Source organism: Apus apus, chromosome 5 (assembly GCF_020740795.1).
Source record: "Apus apus isolate bApuApu2 chromosome 5, bApuApu2.pri.cur, whole genome shotgun sequence".
In the NCBI taxonomy this organism is placed as follows: Eukaryota; Metazoa; Chordata; class Aves; order Apodiformes; family Apodidae; genus Apus; species Apus apus.
The window spans coordinates 41,878,044-41,897,169 of NC_067286.1; the positions used below are offsets into that span (position 1 = coordinate 41,878,044).

Here is a 19,126-nt window from a genome sequence, read left to right on the forward strand (position 1 = left end):
ATGGAACAACACAAGAAAAGCAGCAACACTGAGTCCCTTGCGTACCACGGGGTGCTTTAGGGACACTGGCAGGCAGCAGAGCCGGCTCCGCTCCCAGCCGAGCTGCCTGCCCCAGGGGCACACGGGGCTGTGGGACACTTCATGCGGGAGCTGTCAGACAGGTGGACAAAGCCTGGCCACGTCTACCGCTCCTGTGGCTTCATCTGCTTTGCCTCCGCACACTGACTGAACGTGGGGATGATGCTGTATCCAGTGGGTAGGCAGGAGGCTGTGGGTAAAAGCAGTTGACATCAGATGGTCTTGTTCAACACTATTAGCCCTCGAAAGACAACGGAGGAATCTCTGGCAGAGAGCCTTCTTGGCTCTGTTGATTTTCATTAAAGCAGTCAGCACATCCTCAAAACCTCAGAGACTGTCCCTTGTTGATTTTCATTCAACCTCTTTTCTTTGAAAATTATCCCAGGGATGTTTGTTGTGAATTTATATTAGGAGACTGTTTTGAAGACTGCAGTTTATCATTCATGTATTATTAAGCAATGGCTAAATTAAGGACGTGTGCATAATGTAAACTTAGCTCCTTGGGAGATGCATGGCTGCCAGACAGCCTTTTATGACTATCCCAAGCTAATTCTCAGATTCTGCAATTGGGTTCCTTAGGTTTTCTTCCACCAGTGGTTTCCCACCGGGAAGCAGGCAGAAAACAGAAGCTGAGTGGGGGATTCTCTGATCTTTTCCACATACAGACCACACGAGAGGAACAGGGTTTACTCATTTGCCTGTTTGCCCTGGTGAGGTGGTGAGATGACTTCCTTGCTCATTTCTAGCCAAGCAACCTGCCACAGGCTGCTGTTCGTGGCAGCATCCTGCCGTGAGCCCAGCCGCAGGATTTGCCAAGGCAAGCAGCCAGACCTACTGCACCCCCAGCGCTCGACGGTTCCGTGGAAAGCCTCACGAAACAGCACCGTTTGGGAGTAGGCAGGCCCATTTATGTGCCAGGAATTGCAGGTGACAGGAATCACAGGCGATGTTAACTCATCACCTGAAAGCTCCGGTGTCTGCGTGAGCTGGACGCGGGCAGGCCGGGGAGCAGGACGCTGGACAGGACACAAGGCACACCCAAAGGGCCTGCGGGCCCGCTGCCCTGCAGGGCTGCGGAAGACAGGCTCGGTGCAGCTCCCGACACACGGAGCTCCCGCGGTACCGCGGGCCGCCCCCGCCCCGCAGCCCCGGCCGCCCCCGCCGCGGGCCGGGCCCCCGGCCGCGCTCCCCCCCGCGCCGCGCAGGTTGGTCTGGCCCCGCGTGCTTCCGGCGCCCGCCGGGCCTGCTTCCGGTGTCCGCCCTCCGGCTCCGCCGCCGCCGCGATGCTGCTGCTGTGGCGGTCCCGCTGCCTGGGCCGGGCGCTGGGCCGGTCGCTGCGCGCCCTCCGGCAGGTACTGCCCGCCGTGAGCTCCGGCCGCGGGAGGGGAGGAGGGAGGGAGGGAGGGAGGGCGGCGGCTGGGCGGGCGGGCGAGACGGCGCTGCCGCCGCCAAGGGCACCGGGACGCGTCCCCCCCTGCTCTCCGCCTCTGCGCGAGGAGCCGCCGCCGCGGGGCGGGCGGGGCGGGCGGCCCCTTCCCGTGCCCGTGCCCGGCGCTGTGGCCGCCGCTGCCCCGCGCCGCCCGGGCCGGGCCCGCCGTCCCCTGGGCAAGGCGGTGTCTCCCGGCGGCCTGTCCGCGGCGCGGGGCCGGGCCGGGAGCGCTGCCGGGAGCCGGCGCTGCGGCGGCTGCAGAGAGGGGCTTTCGGTTGGCAGCCCCACTCGCTTCGCACCCCCCGCCACGGAGCCTCCCGGCCGGCTGGGCCCGGCGCGGCGGAGTCCGCAGGCACCGGGGTCCTCTTGCGTGTTTAGTTCCCGTGCTCGGTCACAGAGCGGCGGGGGGCACTGGGGCTTGCGGCGCCGCACCGGGCAGAGCCGCTGCTGGAGCCCGCGGCGGGGCGGCCCGGGCCGGCTGGGCTCTGCTGGCGGCTGCTGCCGTTTGAAGTGCAGGCGTGCGTAGCTCTGTGCACACGCACACGCGTGTGCGTGCCTGCAGGAGGCAAGAGGTCAGTGCTCTTCCCGGTGACTAACTGAAACCTTGGAGCATGAGATTTGACTTGAGGCATCATGTGAATGGAGGCGGGCGAGTCGTGTGGTGGGACGTTTAGCCACGTCGTGCTTCCCCAAAGGGCTGCTGTATGTTAAGTGCTTGTCTCTGGGCACTACAAACACGTTTCTGTTTATCAAGATGCATGTGTGTATATAAGCGTGCACTGTAAACAGTTTAACTACATAGTTACCATTTGCTATATGTAGATACAAATTGATTATAGCACAGTTTAAAACAAGCTAATTTAAGGGGCATTTTAGCAGTGTTTAAGCTTTGTCAGCTCTCAGTGGTGCTGTGTAATTATACAGAACGGGGGGACAAGCCAAATGGAGCATTCAAACCTTTTACAAAACTAGTCAGTAGCTCGGGACATTACACGAGCTTGTAGTTGACTACTAGGAAGGGGAGATAATTTTGGTTAACCTGCTAGATGTATTCAAAAAGTTGAGAAGTCAAGACGGTGGTAGTAGTTGGATTCCCATTTGAGTAGGGATATGGGAAGTGAGTTTTGATGAAGGGACTAATACAGTCTTTTTGGAGCGACAGAAAAATGCCATAATTTGTTAAACCTGTGATGGAAGAAGAGCAATACACATGTACAAAATTCAGAAGTGTGGGGTTGACTGGGAGAGCAGTGGAGTCAGCAAGAAACAATGAGGGTAGGGAAGAGCTGGCTGGATTTTGCGTAGAAGAGAAAAAGATTATGGATTCATATATCAAGTAGAAAAAATGAACGTGCATCAGTAGCCTGCATCCAAGCATGTAAAACTCAGGAGTGTGGGAACAGCAGCTGTTGAAGGATGACCTGAAAAAGTCCAGAGAAGAGCTAGTCTGAAAAGGATGTTTTGATCAGGAGCTGTGTTCGGTGCTTTGAGAAGCAAGGCCATTTATTTATTTGGGGAAGAGTTTGTTAAAAACTTTTTCTTCCCTGTTTGACCTTCCTGCATGCTGGAGGAGTTCATGCTGAGTGGTAAAGGATACTGTTATCTTCATCCCATCTTTGCATCTGGTCTGCCTACTGTGCATAAAACCCATCAAAGGTGTGCAGTGGGACTTTTTTTTTTTATGCCTAACAGTGGTTTGCGTTAATCCTTGTTAAAGCAGCAGCTGCTTTGCTTTGAAGAAGCCATGGCTGGAGAACTGACTGCTGCTTTGCCTGTGGTCAGAGCTGCCCAGCACTGGGCCTCTGCTTTGCCCTTGTTGAAATTAACTGTACCTTCCTGCTCAGTTAGTGACCTCAGCTGAACTGGTCCCTGTTCCCACTGTGGGAGAAGAAATGTAGGTTTACAGGCTGTTGCTTTAGCTGATGTATTCTGTAATTTATTTCACTGTGTGGTGACCTACTGGAAGGTGATGGCTCCTTGAAAGGTGTGGCCTGGGACACTGTGTGCCAGGGTCACTTTGACTTAATAGCAGTTATAAAAGCAATTCTGAGAAGTCATGTGAAACATGGGGCAAAAGTAATCACTTGGTATGTGAGTAACTAGCTAATTAGATGAAGACCTAGTTCTCCAAGTAAAGGCTATCTCTTTAAAGTGACTGAAAGTGCTAATGCCAGCTAGCAAAACCTAAATGTTCCCATTTTCACTGAAAAAGCTCAAAGATCAAGCAGAGGGCAGACTTAGTGATTCCTTTGGGGAAAAAGGGAACAGGAAACAACCCTGTCAGGCATCAATCCAAGCTGCACACACATCTCCAAGGTGCTATGGTTCAGGGTTGGACGCAAGACAGAGGGAGTCTCTGTCTTTCATTAGTGGCTTCTTCCTTGCATTAGAGCTCTTTCCCTCATTGCTGCAGAAGGATAGAGGGATACCAGTTTTTTCCTTAATTTTGCAGCAGTTGTGGCACATCTGATGGAAGAGACCTGTGGATGTGTTTTCTCACAACAATTTATTTTAGGACAGGCCTTCTAAACTTTTTTTTTTAACCTTATAGTAAACTGGTCCTGAGCAAATAAAATTGGCTGTTTCTGCCTCAGTCTGGGCCTGTAGCTCTTTCTTAAGTTCTGCCTGGGATGCAAGGACTACCTTTACCACTTTTTTTTATAAAGCACCCAGGAGAACATTAGTAGGCAGAGGGGAGCTCAAGTTGTTTATTTGTGATTGACTTTGTATTATCTGGGGCACTACAGGAAGTGGGAAGAGTTTGATCAGTACAGGAACAAACATGTCCTGAGGATTGTGGTGCTTTAGATACTTGACCAAGCAGAGTTAACTTGAAGTTTGTCTTGCTGATCCCAGCTTAGGGCAAGCTCTAGACAAACCAGATCAGAGTTAGCAGGGGGCCAGTGCTGCACCAAGATTAGTCATTGTAGCATTCGCAATGACTCTGTAAAGGCTGCACAGTGCTCCCTGCTTTCCCTTCCCCAGCCAGACCTGGGGCAGGGCCTCCAGTGGGTGCCAAGGAAGCTGGTTTTGCAGGATTGTGCGTCCAGGATGGCTGGTCCCTGCAGTGGGCCAGGAAGCAGGGTGGCTGCATGGTGCTGTGCTGGATCTCCTGAGCTCTGCGGGGCTCAGGCTGGCTTAGCAGCAAGTCAGCCAAGCTGCCTGTGTCCTCAGCCCAGCTAATCATAACCCTGTTCAATTATCAATGAATTCATCAAGCGTTTATATCTGAGAAGCCAAATCCATCAATAAGTTTGGGTAACTAAACTGCCAGGGGGCGGATTCCAGACCTGTTGTTAGTTTTGATGATATGAAGTGGTCACTGAATATATTTTGGTATGCTACAACACTCACTCCTGTAGACAGTGTGGTAAGCTTAAATAACTCTTTGATCTTTGATGTCTATGTTACCTTATCAGGCACAGCTCCAAAAATTATTTTTATATTTAAGATCACTTATATCCCATCCTGCTTGCTCTGGTGAAGCTGAAATCAGGGCTTATATGCAAACTTCCCTTCAGATACTGAAGGTGTGAATGAAATCTATTTTTTACATCTTACCTCAGCTGCTGGATAAGGATGCTTTGAGCTGCTGAGTAGCTGTGTTTCCAGAGCAGTCCAACTGTGTTTTAGTCATGGTTACGGTGATATTTTCCTATAGCTTTTAAAAAGTTTTTGGTTCTCCATGTCTGCAGGTTTGATGCTAGAGAAATGTGTAATAACACAAGGGAAAGTAACTGCAATACCTTGAAATGTCTTTTGAGGAATGTTATGCTGAGCTAGGAGTGCAGTCAATGATTAAGTACGTGGGTATGAAGTGCCATCGAGGGAAATTCTGGCCTTGTGGAGTTCAAAAGCTCCATAGCCTTAAAACAAACAAACAAAAAACCCCCAGATGCTGTATTTGTGACTGTAGGAGTAAACATTATGAGATGTTTTTTAATCGTATCCAGTAGCTACCCTTGACCTTCACATTTATAGCACATTTTAGTGAATGAGTCTTTAGAAATTTGTTCCCTCTTAAAGAGGAAAGTGTCCATGAGAGGGTCAAAACAGCTGGAGCCATACTTGAGAACCAAGTGCATCGGGCATATCGTCACTCCACAGGAAAGCATCCTGGAAGCAGACAAAGCAGAGGGCATAGATGCTCTCACCATCTCCCACTCTTGCACACTGGGAAAGTTGCATGCCTGCAGTCTGGAGCATGGGGATGGTGGGTCCTGTCTCTTATCCAGGTCACGTGGGAAAAACAAAGTAATTTTAGGGTGGGTCCATTTTCTTGCAATGATGATAGTTCCTCTTCTCTCTGACAGGGGAACTGTACTCTGGCAAGATGCACTCTGTCTGGTGAGTTCCACACTTCTACTTGTTTCAAACTACCTAGATGGAACAGAGCTGATGATGGAAGTTGGTAATAGGTTTTATTTGGGTTTGTTTCTGTCAATCATGTCATGAAGTGTTGGTGAAATGAGCTGTGTTTCCATGTGAGTGCCTCCCCTTGCCTATTGTCTGTGCTGCCCAATCCATTCAGCTCCAGTGAAGATTTCCCAGAAGCAGTAGCACAGTGTATTTCAAGCACTGCAGTGCTTGAAACACACTCTGTTGGCAGAGACCTGCTCTCTAATAAACTCCTTCAAAAATGATGGGTGAATATTAAGTGGCATATCAAATCTAGTATGCCTCTGAACTCCTCCTCAGTGCTTAAACTGGATTTTGCCACACTCTGCTTTTTCTAGCCGTACTGTGTCTATATAGCATTACATTCACTCACTTCTGATTCCACTTTGAGAAACCAGTTAAATCTGCTTACCTTTTCTGGTTTCTCAAGTTCCAGTATCAGCTCTTATTAGAGAATAGTGTCAAAACCATATCACTTTTTTAAAAAAATCAGGTGGGGAAATGATTCTTCTGGCATTGTGTAATCAAGACAATTCTCCAGTTGCTGTTCTGACTCTTTAAGATCAGTCAGGAAAACTGCCCAGTGCCCTGAAAGAGACGAAGGACAAGAGTTCAGTGTCTAATCAAAATTTCTGCACCAGGGCATGTGAGCAGTGTGGGAAGAGGATGGTGGGGTACATGAAGCTGAGAACATATGCAAGCACCTCCCTGCTGTCAGTTTTGGAAGTATTCTTGGGCCAGGGAGTGGACAGAGAGGAGGGACGATGGTGGCTTGCTGCTCTGCACCCTATTTTTATTCTGTTTTTCCTCCTTAACTGTCCATGCAATTGTGAGGCTTCCTGAGGGTGCCTCTTAGGGGACTGATGCCTTGCTTCTATGAGGAACCCCTTTGTATTGGTGAGGATAACTCAGCAGCAACTAATGTTTTAGCAGTCCTGAAGGTGTCCCTGGTAGCTGGTTTTCTGGTTTTGTTCTGACTGGGGTAGCTGCTGCTTTGTTAGCTCTTCAAGGCCAACATGTAAGTCTTTTTTTTCCATCTTTTTACAAATCTAAATGAAGACAAGACCACCATTCTTGGCAAGCTCTGGGCATGTTTGCTGGCACTGAAGTGGCTCTGTATGGCTCTGTTCCCTGCTTAGTCCCAAGCTTCTTTCAGGGTGGACAGTGGTGTCCTCTGCGCTTTTTTAGCTGACGTGGGCACTTGATGGCTGGATAACGTTCCTGTGCTGTAACACCATTCTCATTCACAGGTGTGGCTGGGAGCCAGGGACTGGCTTACACCAACAGCAGGAAGCTTGTGTAAGTATCCCCAGGAGAGCTGTGATGTTGAGAGACTGAGGCTGCTCTAGTCCTCATAGGATTTGGAGACTGGGAGGCAGAATATGGTTGTCTGTCATAAAATCCCTGTGCACATTGTAGGAACATGGAGCTAGGCCTAACGAAATCCAGGTTTTGCAGGTCAGAAACTGTGGCATGCTTAAAATAAGCTTTACCTGGAACCAAATATCTAGGGAAGGGACAGGAATTAGGAGATCTGTGATAAATGGATCTCTACCCTTTGATTATCTGACTAGAAGTCTTACTTGCACCACGATGGCCTCCTGGTAGCATTTCTGACAGGAGAAGTGGGTGGTTCATGGTGCTCTAGTTCTTATGGCAAGGTCTAAACTGCTGAGGTGGTCTTGTAAAAAATTCTTTGGGGAAATAACCTTGAGAGCGCATCCATAAATGCCTGAAATGCTGTTCTCTTGCACCAAGTAGCCTGTGTTAGAGGAGGTGCTAAAGCACACGTCGTTGGGAATGCTTGGGATTGCCAGCTTCCTGTGAAGGGACAGGATGGAGAGAAGTAGCTGTTTTGGATGTGTTACCAAAAACAATTTATGATGCTTTCTCTTTTTTTTTTTTTTGGGGCAATTTAGCAACTTTTATAGAGATGAGAGTCCTGATCTGGAGGTAAAAAAATGTTTACTGCCCTAGTCTTGGGTGTAGCGTGGGCTGGCTGGGTCAGCCTTTTGTCGGTATTTAAACCACAGAGGTTCTCTTGGTGATTTCCCTAAATTGAAATTCCATAATCATCAGTTCTTAGAGTTTCTGAGAACACTAGTGATTGTAGGCTGTAATGTGTCCTTTCTTCTTAGTGAGATTGTTGCAACTTGAGCAGTAAGTAGGTGTCCTTTGGAACAAATACATCAAAACAACTGAGCAGCCTTTCAGATCAGTTAAGCAAATGTAAATTCTGTACTTCAGCTTGGTGCTGGCAGCCTCCAGAACATTGTGCTTCCATGTTCATAACTTTCTCTCTCTCTGCAGAGTAAATAGCTCCAGTGTCTTCACTGTCCGTTACTTCAGAACCACTGCGATATGTAGTAAGTAAAAAGTCAGGAGTCAGCAAGATGGCTCTTGTGCTGCCTATGGCCAGGAAAATGATCAGAGGGCTGGAGCACCTCTCCTGTGAACACAGCCTGAGAGAGCTGGGGTTGCTCAGCCTGGAGAAGAGCAGGCTCTGGGGAGACCTTATCAGCTTTCCGGTACCTGAAGGGGCTACAGGAAACCTAGGGAGGGGCTTTTTACAAGGGCCTGTAGCAAGGGGTAGGAACACGTAATGGATTAAAACTTGAAGAAGGAAAGTTTAGACTAGACATTAGGAGGAAATTCTTCACTATGAGGGTGGTAAGACACTGGAACAGGTTGTCCAGGGAAGTTGTGGAAGCCCCATCCCTGGAATTGTTCAAGGCAGGGGTGGATGGGGCTCTGAGCAATCTCATCTAGTGGGAGGTGTCCCTGCCAGTGCAGGGAACTTGGATCTAGATGATCTTTAGGGTCTCTTCCAACCCAAACCATTCTGTGGTTCTATGATTCTGTTGCTGTCCTGACAATAGCTGAACCTTTTAATCCTTGGTCTAGGCCCACTGCTGTCCCACCTTAGTGAATGGCTGAGGGTTTATGTCCCAGGTGCCTAAAGATTTTGTCTGACTTTCTTGCCAAAATGTTACTTTGTCAGATGGGAGTTTATCTTGGGTTTAAATATTAATAATTGCTGAAAGAAAAAGACCAACATTTAAAGTCTGTTGACCCACCCCCTCTAGTAGAGTCCTGATGATAGGAATTAACCAATGCCTTGAGATTTGAGCTCTGAATGCGTTCAAGTCTCTCTGTCTTTCTCACAGGGGATGACGTGGTTACAGTGAACACACCAGCCTTTGCAGAGTCAGTCACAGAAGGAGATGTCAGGTGGGAGAAAGGTAAGCCATTGCCTCTTCCCTGAAATTCTTAGCACCTTTGCTGCGGTGCTGGATGGCTTAGGGATGGATTGTGGTTCACTGACTGACAGCCTGCTCTGTGCCTTTCAGTCTGTGACAAATGAGGCAGTTAATTGCAGTTCTCCTAAGGGATGAGGATCGCAGTTACTGCCTTGGCACCTTTCTGTCATGGGTAATATTGGGTGAAGGGTAATGCTTAAACTGGAATCAAACTCTGCAGTAGACTGAGCTAGACTTTTCCTTTAGAAGTTGTGGAGAACTGGGGTGAGAAAATTCTGGGTTAGTGGGGGAGACTGCTGTGGCTTAAGAGAGGAGGCTGGAGCACACCTCCCTACTCACAGTGATCTTCATATCTATCATGCAGCTGTTGGAGACACAGTGGCAGAAGATGAAGTGGTGTGTGAGATTGAAACAGATAAGGTAGGAGTTTTCTGGACCCAAACTTTTTCCAGTTTTGTAGCAGGTACCCCGTATGGTTCCTCTCCCGTGGAGAGCTCCTAGAGCCTGCAGACTCTACTTGTGTCTCTTGCTGCCTTCATGGAGAGAAGCGTTTCTCATCTAGTATGAAAGCTGGCTATGCCTTGAGTGAAAATTCTTTGATAAATCTTCCTTCCTCATACAAGTAATTAAGTTTATCAGTGGTGCTGATGTTTGTTGGAGCTACAGTTCCACTCCTTCCAATTTTGATGCTCTAAGCTCTGAAAGCTGTTTGTGTTTAAACAGGAGGAATCTGCAGAGCCAGGGGATGTTTAGAGATTGTTTTAAATTTAGTCTTTAAGCTCCCTCACTGCTTAAAGAACTCTTAATCTTACAAGTTCTTGTTAAAACTCCCTGCCAAGTTCTGCTTCCTGTGTTGCTGTCAGGCAGATGCTGGCAGCAGATCACTTCTTGATTGTACCCTAGAGCAGGAGGATCAGGCTATATGTTACACTGCCAGCATCTCCTAAAACTTCTAAGTATTGGCACAAAGTCCTAGTGAACTGTGTGAAAACTGGTGCAAATGGTGTGAGACAGAGCCACTGTCTGTGCCAAATTACAATGTGTATTTGTGCATATTGGCATTTTCTTTTGGGCACTTATTCTCCATCAAATGTTTGGGGGAATTTCACTGATTTTCTTTTTTGCAGACATCAGTCCAAGTTCCAGCCCCAGCAGCTGGTGTGATTGAAGCCCTTCTGGTACCCGACGGTGGCAAAGTGGAAGGGGGGACACCTCTGTTCAAACTCAGGAAAACTGGAGGTAAGTCAGGCATGTATAACTTGCACAGGCCTTCCTGTTTCCACCAGTCTGTGTTTGAAGATAGAAGCAAGGCATTTAGAGGAACCTGGGAGGCTAAATGTCTTCTTCATCTGCCTCTGTAGATGGAATAAAATATTCTGTTATATTTTGTTATCCATTAGAAGAGCATAATTTTAGTCCTTCTGAAGGGGTAATTTCCTTTTCTCTCCCTTTGGAGGAGACTGCAGCTCTAAGCTAAAGGTAGTTGAAAACACTCCTGACATAACTCCCTTCTCCACTCTCTTCTGTTTAGCACCCAGTGTCCTGCACAGTGAGGAGATCTAGGGTGTTGATGAGTTAAACACTTTAATTATGGGATCCTCTTGCAATGGTGGCTCCTGCCATTTCAGTAGTGCCAAGAACATAAAACCCCTGTGCCAGAGGCTGAATTTTTGTCAAGTTGGTTGGACTTGGAGATCACTGACAGTGGAAGCTGTGATTGTCCGTACCATGGTTCTTCTTTGTCTTTCAGCTGCTCCTGCCAAGGCCAAACCAGCAGCAGCCCCTCCTCCTCCTGCAGCCCCTGAACCTGTAGCTGCGGCTGCTCCTCCCCCTCCTGCAGCACCAATTCCCACTACGATGCCACCAGTGCCACCCGTGTCACCTCAGCCCATCGACAGCAAACCAGGTGAGGCAACAGCTGTTTTCTCCTAGCTTCAAGCCTCTCTTCCTTGTGGAGAGTGTATGAAGTAAAAGACAGCAAACGGTCTGGTGTTTGTGGCAAAGGCTTCCCTGCATGCTGCAGACGGGAGAGCTCAGCCGTGCCTGGAACCTGTGCAGCCCAATTCAAACTGCTGCATTGCACGGGCAAGAGGCTCAAATGGGCTTTCTACCTCAGGGCACTGTGGCCAAGCCCCTCCTTCCCTTTTTGACTGATGTGTTCTTTACCCTCAGTGTCTGCAGTGAAGCCGGCTGCAGCCCCAGCGGCAGCCCCTCCTGGGGAGGCAGTGCCCAGCAAAGGTGCCAGATCAGAGCATAGGGTAAGCTGTGGGAATAGGGGCCTTGCCAGCACTTCTGTTGCTGGGTAACAATCTGTTCTGGCATAAGCCTTGTGCTTTCCACATGTATCCGTATCTACCTGTTCATACCCAGTTCACTGGGGCTGTAGCAGATGGAGAAATTCTGTACCTGAGGGCACTGCTTAGGGATGGGGTGGAGGACAAGCCAGGTCTGGTCTGACAGAGCTCTTTCATGGCAGAAGTCTTATCTTGAGCTTTGCTGACTGAGCACGGAAGGCTCAGTGTGATCTGCTTGGGCTGTCCACAAGCCCTCAGCAAAGGACTGAGGCCACTGCACCTGCCTTATGCATTCTTAAGAGAATATGGTTGAGCAGCCTACTTTCTTAGCAGTCTTGCTTTTCTCACACTAGCCACATGCAGGAAGCCTGTGCATGCTTGGAGGTCCTGAGGAACACATAGGTCAGAAGAAGTCATACTGTGACAGGTTTCAGCACTGCTTTTCAAGTGAACAGTGTGTTGAGCTGGGCAGCTCCATAGTTAAGTCAACTCCTCAGCCTGTCATGCTCCTTAGAGAGATCTCAAGTGAAAATCTAGGCCCTGGACATCTAGTCAAACAGATGGCAAGAAGGGTCTTTTGAGTTTCTTGTGCGTTTTACCCCTTAGATGAACTTGAGGCAGCTTCTGCTTATATCTTTTTAATTTTCAGGTGAAAATGAATAGGATGCGTCAGCGTATTGCTCAGCGGCTGAAAGAGGCTCAGAACACTTGTGCCATGCTGACCACTTTCAATGAGATTGATATGAGGTGAGGACCAAACCTCTTTTTTCTTTTATGAGTAGAAATAAATGCAGGCAGTCATCTTTAACTAGCAGCCAAGGCCTTGCTGATACTCTTTGAAGAGACTGGCAACATGTATTTTGGGACCTCTTTCTTAGGTGTGTACCACCATCTGCACAGCTGCATCAGGGCCATGTTGGTGTGACAGGGTGTGTGGCTTCCTAACAGGCTGTCATTCCTCAGGAGTCATCTGCTGCTTGTAAAAGGGGTGGTCTGGTTCCTCATCTGTGTGGTTCTTGGTTGAGAACTGGTAGATGTTGAGCAGAAGACAAGGAGTGACTAGTGTCACTTGTGTAGTAGCTATTAGAAGACAGCAAGATGTATTCTGCCACCCCACCAAGTTACTGCTTTTGGAGGGGGGCATCTTTAGCTTCCAATGAGATGCTTCCCCAGGGCTCATGGGCTTTTTCAGGTGAGCACCACATAGCTCTGAGGCCCTTGCTGTTGTATGGTATAGCTTTCTAGAGATGGACTAGCATCCTTCCCCATCCCCTCTGGGCAGGTGGGGGTCTCCTGACTCAAGTGCTTGCACAGACTGAATGCACTAATGGCTTTGAAGGGTGGTAAGCTTATGTTACAGTGCATTAAGGGGAAATTGTGCCCAAATCAAATTGCCTTGTGAAATCCTATTCTGCTCCTTAAGACAAAACATGTAAATATTTGTGTCTCAGAACAATAAGGTTGGCAAAACAGTCTTGATTGGAGGGGAAGTGCTGCAGCTTTATCTCCTCTCAGAGGCTCATTGAGGTGTCGCTTTACGCAGGCCTCGGGCTCTCATTGCATCTGGTAATCTGGTTTGGATTGATTGCTGGGATTGTGACTCGTGGGGGCCTGTGCTGGGGCCTCCTTCTTCCCACAGGGGTCAGCATCTGAGAGGAGGAAGCCATAATGAGCCAGTTTCATAGCAAACCTTCTCCTCATTGCGGCAGTCCTTGTGTCTTGGGAGGCACTAATGTCTTTGGGCAGTAATCCTAGACCTAAACAAGGTTAGGCGCAGGAAAACAAACACTCTAAACCATGGAGACCCCTGCCCCTTGCTGAAACTGTCTCTTCAAAGAGTTGAGGTCTCTGGAGGGGGAAGGGATGGACCTTGCAATTCCACTGCATCTGGTATTAGCTTGGAATAGGCAGAGCTTGTAGCAGTAGCTTAGTACACTTTTTGTAAATGGCCTCATTTCTCATAAATATGAGCAGAGGGGAAACATGACTTCTGTGGTGGAGGGTTGTGGTTGGGTTGACACCCACTGCCATAGCACCTGGGAAGATTTCTTTCATAGTTGTTCAGCTCCCAAAGCCAAAGAGCTGGGTATGGAGGCATCCTGGTGCTGGCTGGTGCTGGACTTGTACAATGATTTAAGTTTTTGCCTTGATCGCCACATTCATCTTTTCTGCTGTTGTCATTTCCTGGGTTTTCACTTCTGGGGCCTGCCCAGCCACACGTGGAATTGCCATCTGCTGTGCCCACCAGTACCAGCAGTAGTGTCTCCAGAGAATTGGTGACCGACATCAGGCCTCAGCAGGAAACATGCCATGCCCCATCTTGCTTTTGTGCCTTGCAGTGTGGGCCCTGCAGATTAACCCTGTCCTGTTGAGTTTGTGGTCCAGGACCAGTTCCTGGTAGATCCTTTGGTGGGGTCCTTAGAGCCACCCTCAGCCCATCGCAGCTGTGGCATTTGAAGGATTTTTCAGCAGACTGGGGGGTTGCAGGTTTGCAGTCTTTGGAGCTGGCACTGAAAGTTGTTATGGAGTGAGGGAACAGTGTTTTCTTGGACTCCATGCTGACCAGCACATGGTGTGTTTTGCAGCAACATCCGGGAGATGAGAGCCGTACACAAGGACCCCTTCCTGAAGAAGCACAACCTGAAACTAGGCTTCATGTCAGCTTTTGTGAAAGCTGCAGCTTTTGCTCTGCAGGACCAGCCTGTTGTGAATGCAGGTGAGTGGTGACCCTTGCTGGTGAGCTCCACATCTGACCAGTGAACATGGCAGAGTGGTGCAAAGCAGGTGGCCAAGTCCATTGCAGGGCTAATAGCTTGAGTAAGTAAGTTAAATATGCACAAAAAGGGCACACAGCCCTGTGTGCTGCAGCTGGTTTTGCTAATGCCACGTATGTAGGCAGAAAAGAGCTTGCAAAGAGGGACTCTTATTAGGAAGCTGTTGCCTTGAGTGGAGCATGAGCCATGCATACCAGCCCACAGAGGGAAGAACCTGCTGGTTGAGGTAGGTGTGATGCAGTTCCTGGGTGGGGTGTCAGAGGTGTTTGCTGAAACCCAGAAGATGGGAATAACCATGGAGATGTCTGAGGAGGACTGATCTGGCCTGCATTTCCTTTCTGTCTATCATGATGCTTCTCCCACAAGTGCAATGAGGGCTCATTCTTTTCTGGAGCTATGTTTAAGCTACAAATGAGCAAGTTCTTACAATTTTTTTGGCTACTTCTGGCCCCTTGAACCCTTGATCTGGAGTACTGCATGTGTAACACAGCTCTTTTCTCCTAGTGATTGATGACACGACCAAAGAGATTGTGTACAGGGACTATGTGGACATCAGTGTTGCTGTAGCAACTCCCCGGGTAGGTACCTTGGATGCTCTGGCTGTGGTTCCTCCATCCTTGGGTCTGTGAGGATCGTACACTGTGAGCCAGCTCAGCTTTGAGTTCCTCTGTAGCAGAAACTTGCTGATGAGACTGATGTTCTAAAGGAGACATCAGATACATTGCAGACTCCTGAGATGGGTTTTGGGAGAAAATGGAGGACCAAGAATATTCTGTCACCGTACGAGGAGATTTAATAACAAGGTCAATATAGGTCTCGGTGTGGTTAATGAGTAGGGCCAAGTTAAGGAAACACTTTAGGGTATGACCTAGACAGCAAAAGCTGTACCTGTCCTTTGGCTAACCCTGCTGTGCTGTCCCACCGTTTCTGTAAATCACACTGCTGCTTCAAAGAGATGTTCCTGTCCAGGGAGAGTATGGGCAGGAGACACAGTTGTTGAATTAGCTGATTCTGTTGTGAGGCAGAGTTTTGGCCAGGACTGACATTCTGTCAGTGCTCCCAAAGTCTAGGGGAGGTCTGGCACAAAGGGATTCTGCTCTTCTCATGTAGAAAAAGGCAGCTGAACTCTGCCCAGTGCCTCACCTGCTTTTATGGATGTGGAGCTGGATCCAGACAGGCTTGGTCAATTTTATGAGGTGGGCTAACAAAGGCAAAGAGGTTGTCTCATTTACGGTGTCAGCCCTTGGTGTGTGTTGTGCCAGGTTTCCTGGCAGGCTGCCAGGGTGGGAGGCAGCTCTGCCAGCTGCCTGCTGCGGGCTGAGGAGGAGGCAGGAGCTCTGCTGGGCTGAGGCCAGGCTCCTGCCTGATAACACTTATCTGTGTGTCACGGCAGTGAATTTGCTGATCATACACTTTGCTTCTCCCTAGGGTCTTGTGGTCCCTGTTGTTAGGAATGTAGAAAACATGAACTTTGCTGACATAGAGCGTGCTATCTACGAGCTGGGGGAGAAGGTAAGGAAAGCTGGAGATTTTTCTGAACAGAGTTGAGAGGAATGTGAAGAATTGGGGTTGATGGATAGGCATGGGTTGGTTTAATCCCTCTGTCGTCATCTCTGACCTCTAACACACTGAGTTGGGCTATGGGGAATGATCCAGTTACAGCTGTAGCTGTGCTCATGCCTTGCAGCACAGGCCTATCTACTCATTGCCCTTCCAGAAGACTGCAGGCTATGCTTTAGTGACGTGGTGTGTCTTTACCTTTGTCTTTAGAGACCAAGGCTGCACTGCCCTGTGGTAGGAGTCCCTGTGTCTGTCTCTTGCAAAAGCTGGGGTTAGAAGCAAAAGCGAGAGAATCCTTCTCCAAAGCCAGTGAATGTTCAGATCTATAGACAAGATGCATTTTCAAGTTAATTTGTGCTGGTTTTCAGCTGAACAGATCAATAAGTGAAGCTCTTGCCATCAGCATTTATTTCTGGAGAGGGTGAATGTCCAAACTCTTGTCCTTTGCCTTTTGTGATTTATGTGCCTTTCTGAGATCTTTCTTTTTCTTGTAGGCACGGAAAAATGAACTGGCCATTGAAGACATGGATGGCGGCACTTTCACAATCAGCAACGGAGGGGTTTTTGGGTCACTCTTTGGGACACCTATCATTAACCCACCCCAGTCTGCCATCTTGGGCATGCATGCCATCGTCGACAGGCCTGTTGCTGTGGGAGGCAAGGTTGGTGGAGCTGTGCAGGTTTCAGAGGGGAGGGCTCAGTGGGATGAAGACCGTAGCCTGTATGCTTTTTCTAGAGGGCTGCTGTCATCTTCTAAAAGGCTTTACTGTGAAGGAGGAGCAGAGACTAATGGGTGTAGGGCAGCTTTACTGGCACTTGCTTGAGGTGTGCCAGGTACCTTGTCCTATCTGTGAGAGGGAGAACTGGATAATCTGCTTAGGTGTGGGGAGGAGGGGGAGGCTGTAGCCTTTGTGATAGAAAACAGCTCCAGAAAGGGACCTAGTTTTGTGCGGTGTGGATCCAGCCTGGGTGAGTGAGTGTGGGCGGGTAATCCTGCCAGGCAGGACACATCCAGAGGGGCCTGAGCCCTGGAACAGGGATAGGAAAAAGCCATGTTTTCCCTGGGTTCACAGGATGGCATCATGCAGGCAGTAGGGCTGAGCTCACCAGTGCCTGTCTTACTCCTCCCCTGCAGGTCGAGGTGCGGCCCATGATGTTCGTGGCGCTGACGTACGATCACCGGCTGATCGACGGCAGAGAGGCCGTCACCTTCCTGCGCAAGATCAAGGCAGCGGTGGAGGATCCCCGCGTGCTGCTGCTCGACCTGTAGAGCAGCCACACCCCCACACATCCCACCCAGGGCAGGGCCGCAGCACCAGCAGGGACAATGCAGGGCATTCAGTAACTGGCAGGGGTCATTCCAGTCTCCCTCCGCTGTGATGGGAGCTGTCCCACCGGGAATCATGGGGATAGCTCCTACCTCCCTTCCTGTTCTGTTTCACGAAGGTTCAGTTTCTCACTGGGATTGCTATGCAGTGGGACAACCACTGAATGGCACTGCCTTTCCAAAGCCATCTCTGTGGCATCCTCTTCCTCACAGCACCAAACTCTCACCTCTAGCTTGTCCTGTACCACTGGAATCTGCTCGCTGCTGCTGTGCTAGGGTACCCTTCCCTGCTGCTCCAAGCAGGGTTCAGCTTTATTTCCTAGCACTGATGTTCCTGGGAGGGAGAGGAGAGGAAAGGCTGCTGTTCTCTCCCTGTTTTGCTTGAAAGTATTTCACACTCATCTGCCTTGCAAGGACAGTCTGGGGACCCCCAGGCTGCTTGCAGCAGAGGTTTTGATCAGAGCAGGGCTTGAGGTAGGTGTCATACCTCTGGTAGTGCCCTAGTTACACTCCCTCCACAGACAGGAACGCAGCGGTGGCAGCTCCCCTGCTTTCCCTTGGAGATCATTTATCTCTCCAGCCTGGTCACTGTGGCATGAATGCTCATGTCCAGGTGGGCAGAGCCCATGACCTCTGTGGAGGTAGCACCATTCCTGGGGGGGACAACCCTTTCACCATTACATGCCTGACACGGGGGTAAGAACCAGCCCCCTGCAGCTGTCCTTGAATTGCAGCTCACTGGTGGTGGATCCAACTGCTGGCTTCCTGCGTGTGAGAGCTTGGCCTGCTACCAGCAGAGACAGCTGGAGGGGGCCAGGTCTTTCAGTGTAATGTATATCCCAGCCCAAGGCTGCTGGTTTTGGGGGGAGGGGGGCAGTCCTTAATCCAATAGCGCACACATGTATCGGGGAGTGAGGGGGTTGCTAGTGCCTGCAGAGTATTACTCTTACCCTCTACACAGAACTTGTAACTAAAATATTTAACACAGCAGATTTTAAATGAAATAAAACTGGGCGATGACTGCAAGGTGGGGTGTGTTTGAGGAGCAAGCAGCAGCTTCTGGGGGAGGAGCAGCATCCCTAATGTAGCATAAGAAACTTACCTGATGGTGTGAGAAAAGAGGGAACGGGAGCTGGGCCTGTCCCTGATGGTACTAAATTGAGGCTTTTCTGGCTGTGAGTTCTACTGCCCTCAAAGCCTCTTTGGCACAGAATTGGCTCTTCCCAGCAAAGATGAGGATTTCAGGACTGGAAATCATCCTGTTCGTGGTCTAGCAACAGAACTCTGTAAGAGGGCAAGGAAATCTCAGTATTTGTTACAGGGCATGATGGCTCTTAAAGTACATGGGTAGAGCTGGTTTGGTTTTTCCCTGATAGAACAGGAGTGTTGTAAATCATGAAAGTGAGAAAAAGGCTGTTGAGGGTTGCAGAGAGAGAAAGTATCTTTAAAGAACTGTGAAGCAAAAGCTGTCTGTGGTACTGAGCATTTCCCTGAGGAACCATCCCTGTTAATTGTTCCTGGATCATGGCAGGGTTTTTCCAGCTCTGACATCAACTTCAGAGAATGGTTTGCCCTTCCCGACTACGAGTGAGGAAGGCAGCCCCTTTTAACAGAAAATGATTGCTTTCACAGCTGGCATGCTGACCAAAGGGAGAGCAGTTCCTGGTACTGGTTCCCACTGCTTCCTGCCAGATAAGGGACAAACCAGTGCTTGGAGCTGGCTTTCCTCTGGGTGAGGTAGAAGGTTAGGAGGAGAGAGAAAAAGTCCCTTCCTTGTACAGTAAAGGAAGGTTGAAGACTCTAGCTGCTTTTGCACAAATTCAGTGAATGAAAGAGAAGGTTATGACTAAAAAATGCTGCTAGCACCCCATGCCTCGTGCTGGTTGAGGATACAGAGAACCCAGCTTGACTTGGTATGTGAGCCCGGGGAAGGGAAATGCCTGTATTCTGTCTGGAGCTGCAATAAATGAGGCCTTTGAACTATCTAGGGAGTGAATGTACAGTCA

General features: G+C 49.3%; 1 protein-coding gene across 1 annotated transcript; it reads left to right on the top strand.

Annotated features, from left to right (window-relative positions):
* The first annotated feature begins 1,319 nt into the window (after positions 1 to 1,319).
* DLST (dihydrolipoamide S-succinyltransferase) lies at positions 1,320 to 19,103 on the top strand. The gene is made up of 15 exons (XM_051620478.1): positions 1,320 to 1,430; positions 5,821 to 5,854; positions 7,156 to 7,204; positions 8,216 to 8,271; positions 9,073 to 9,147; positions 9,530 to 9,585; positions 10,293 to 10,404; positions 10,916 to 11,071; positions 11,338 to 11,423; positions 12,109 to 12,206; positions 14,045 to 14,175; positions 14,738 to 14,811; positions 15,662 to 15,745; positions 16,288 to 16,455; positions 16,929 to 19,103. Exons 1-15 carry the CDS (start codon positions 1,362 to 1,364, stop codon positions 17,061 to 17,063), a joined length of 1,383 nt encoding a protein of 460 aa, XP_051476438.1. The 5' UTR covers positions 1,320 to 1,361; the 3' UTR covers positions 17,064 to 19,103.
* The last annotated feature ends 23 nt before the right edge of the window (positions 19,104 to 19,126 follow it).

Excerpts from the sequence above, each read along its gene's own strand:
- DLST (XM_051620478.1), top strand. The coding sequence starts at position 1,362 with ATGCTGCTGCTGTGGCGGTCCCGCTGCCTGGGCCGGGCGCTGGGCCGG. Across the intron at positions 10,405-10,915 it reads CAAACTCAGGAAAACTGGAG|CTGCTCCTGCCAAGGCCAAA; the intron begins GTAAGTCAGGCA and ends TTTGTCTTTCAG. Across the intron at positions 14,812-15,661 it reads TTGCTGTAGCAACTCCCCGG|GGTCTTGTGGTCCCTGTTGT; the intron begins GTAGGTACCTTG and ends GCTTCTCCCTAG.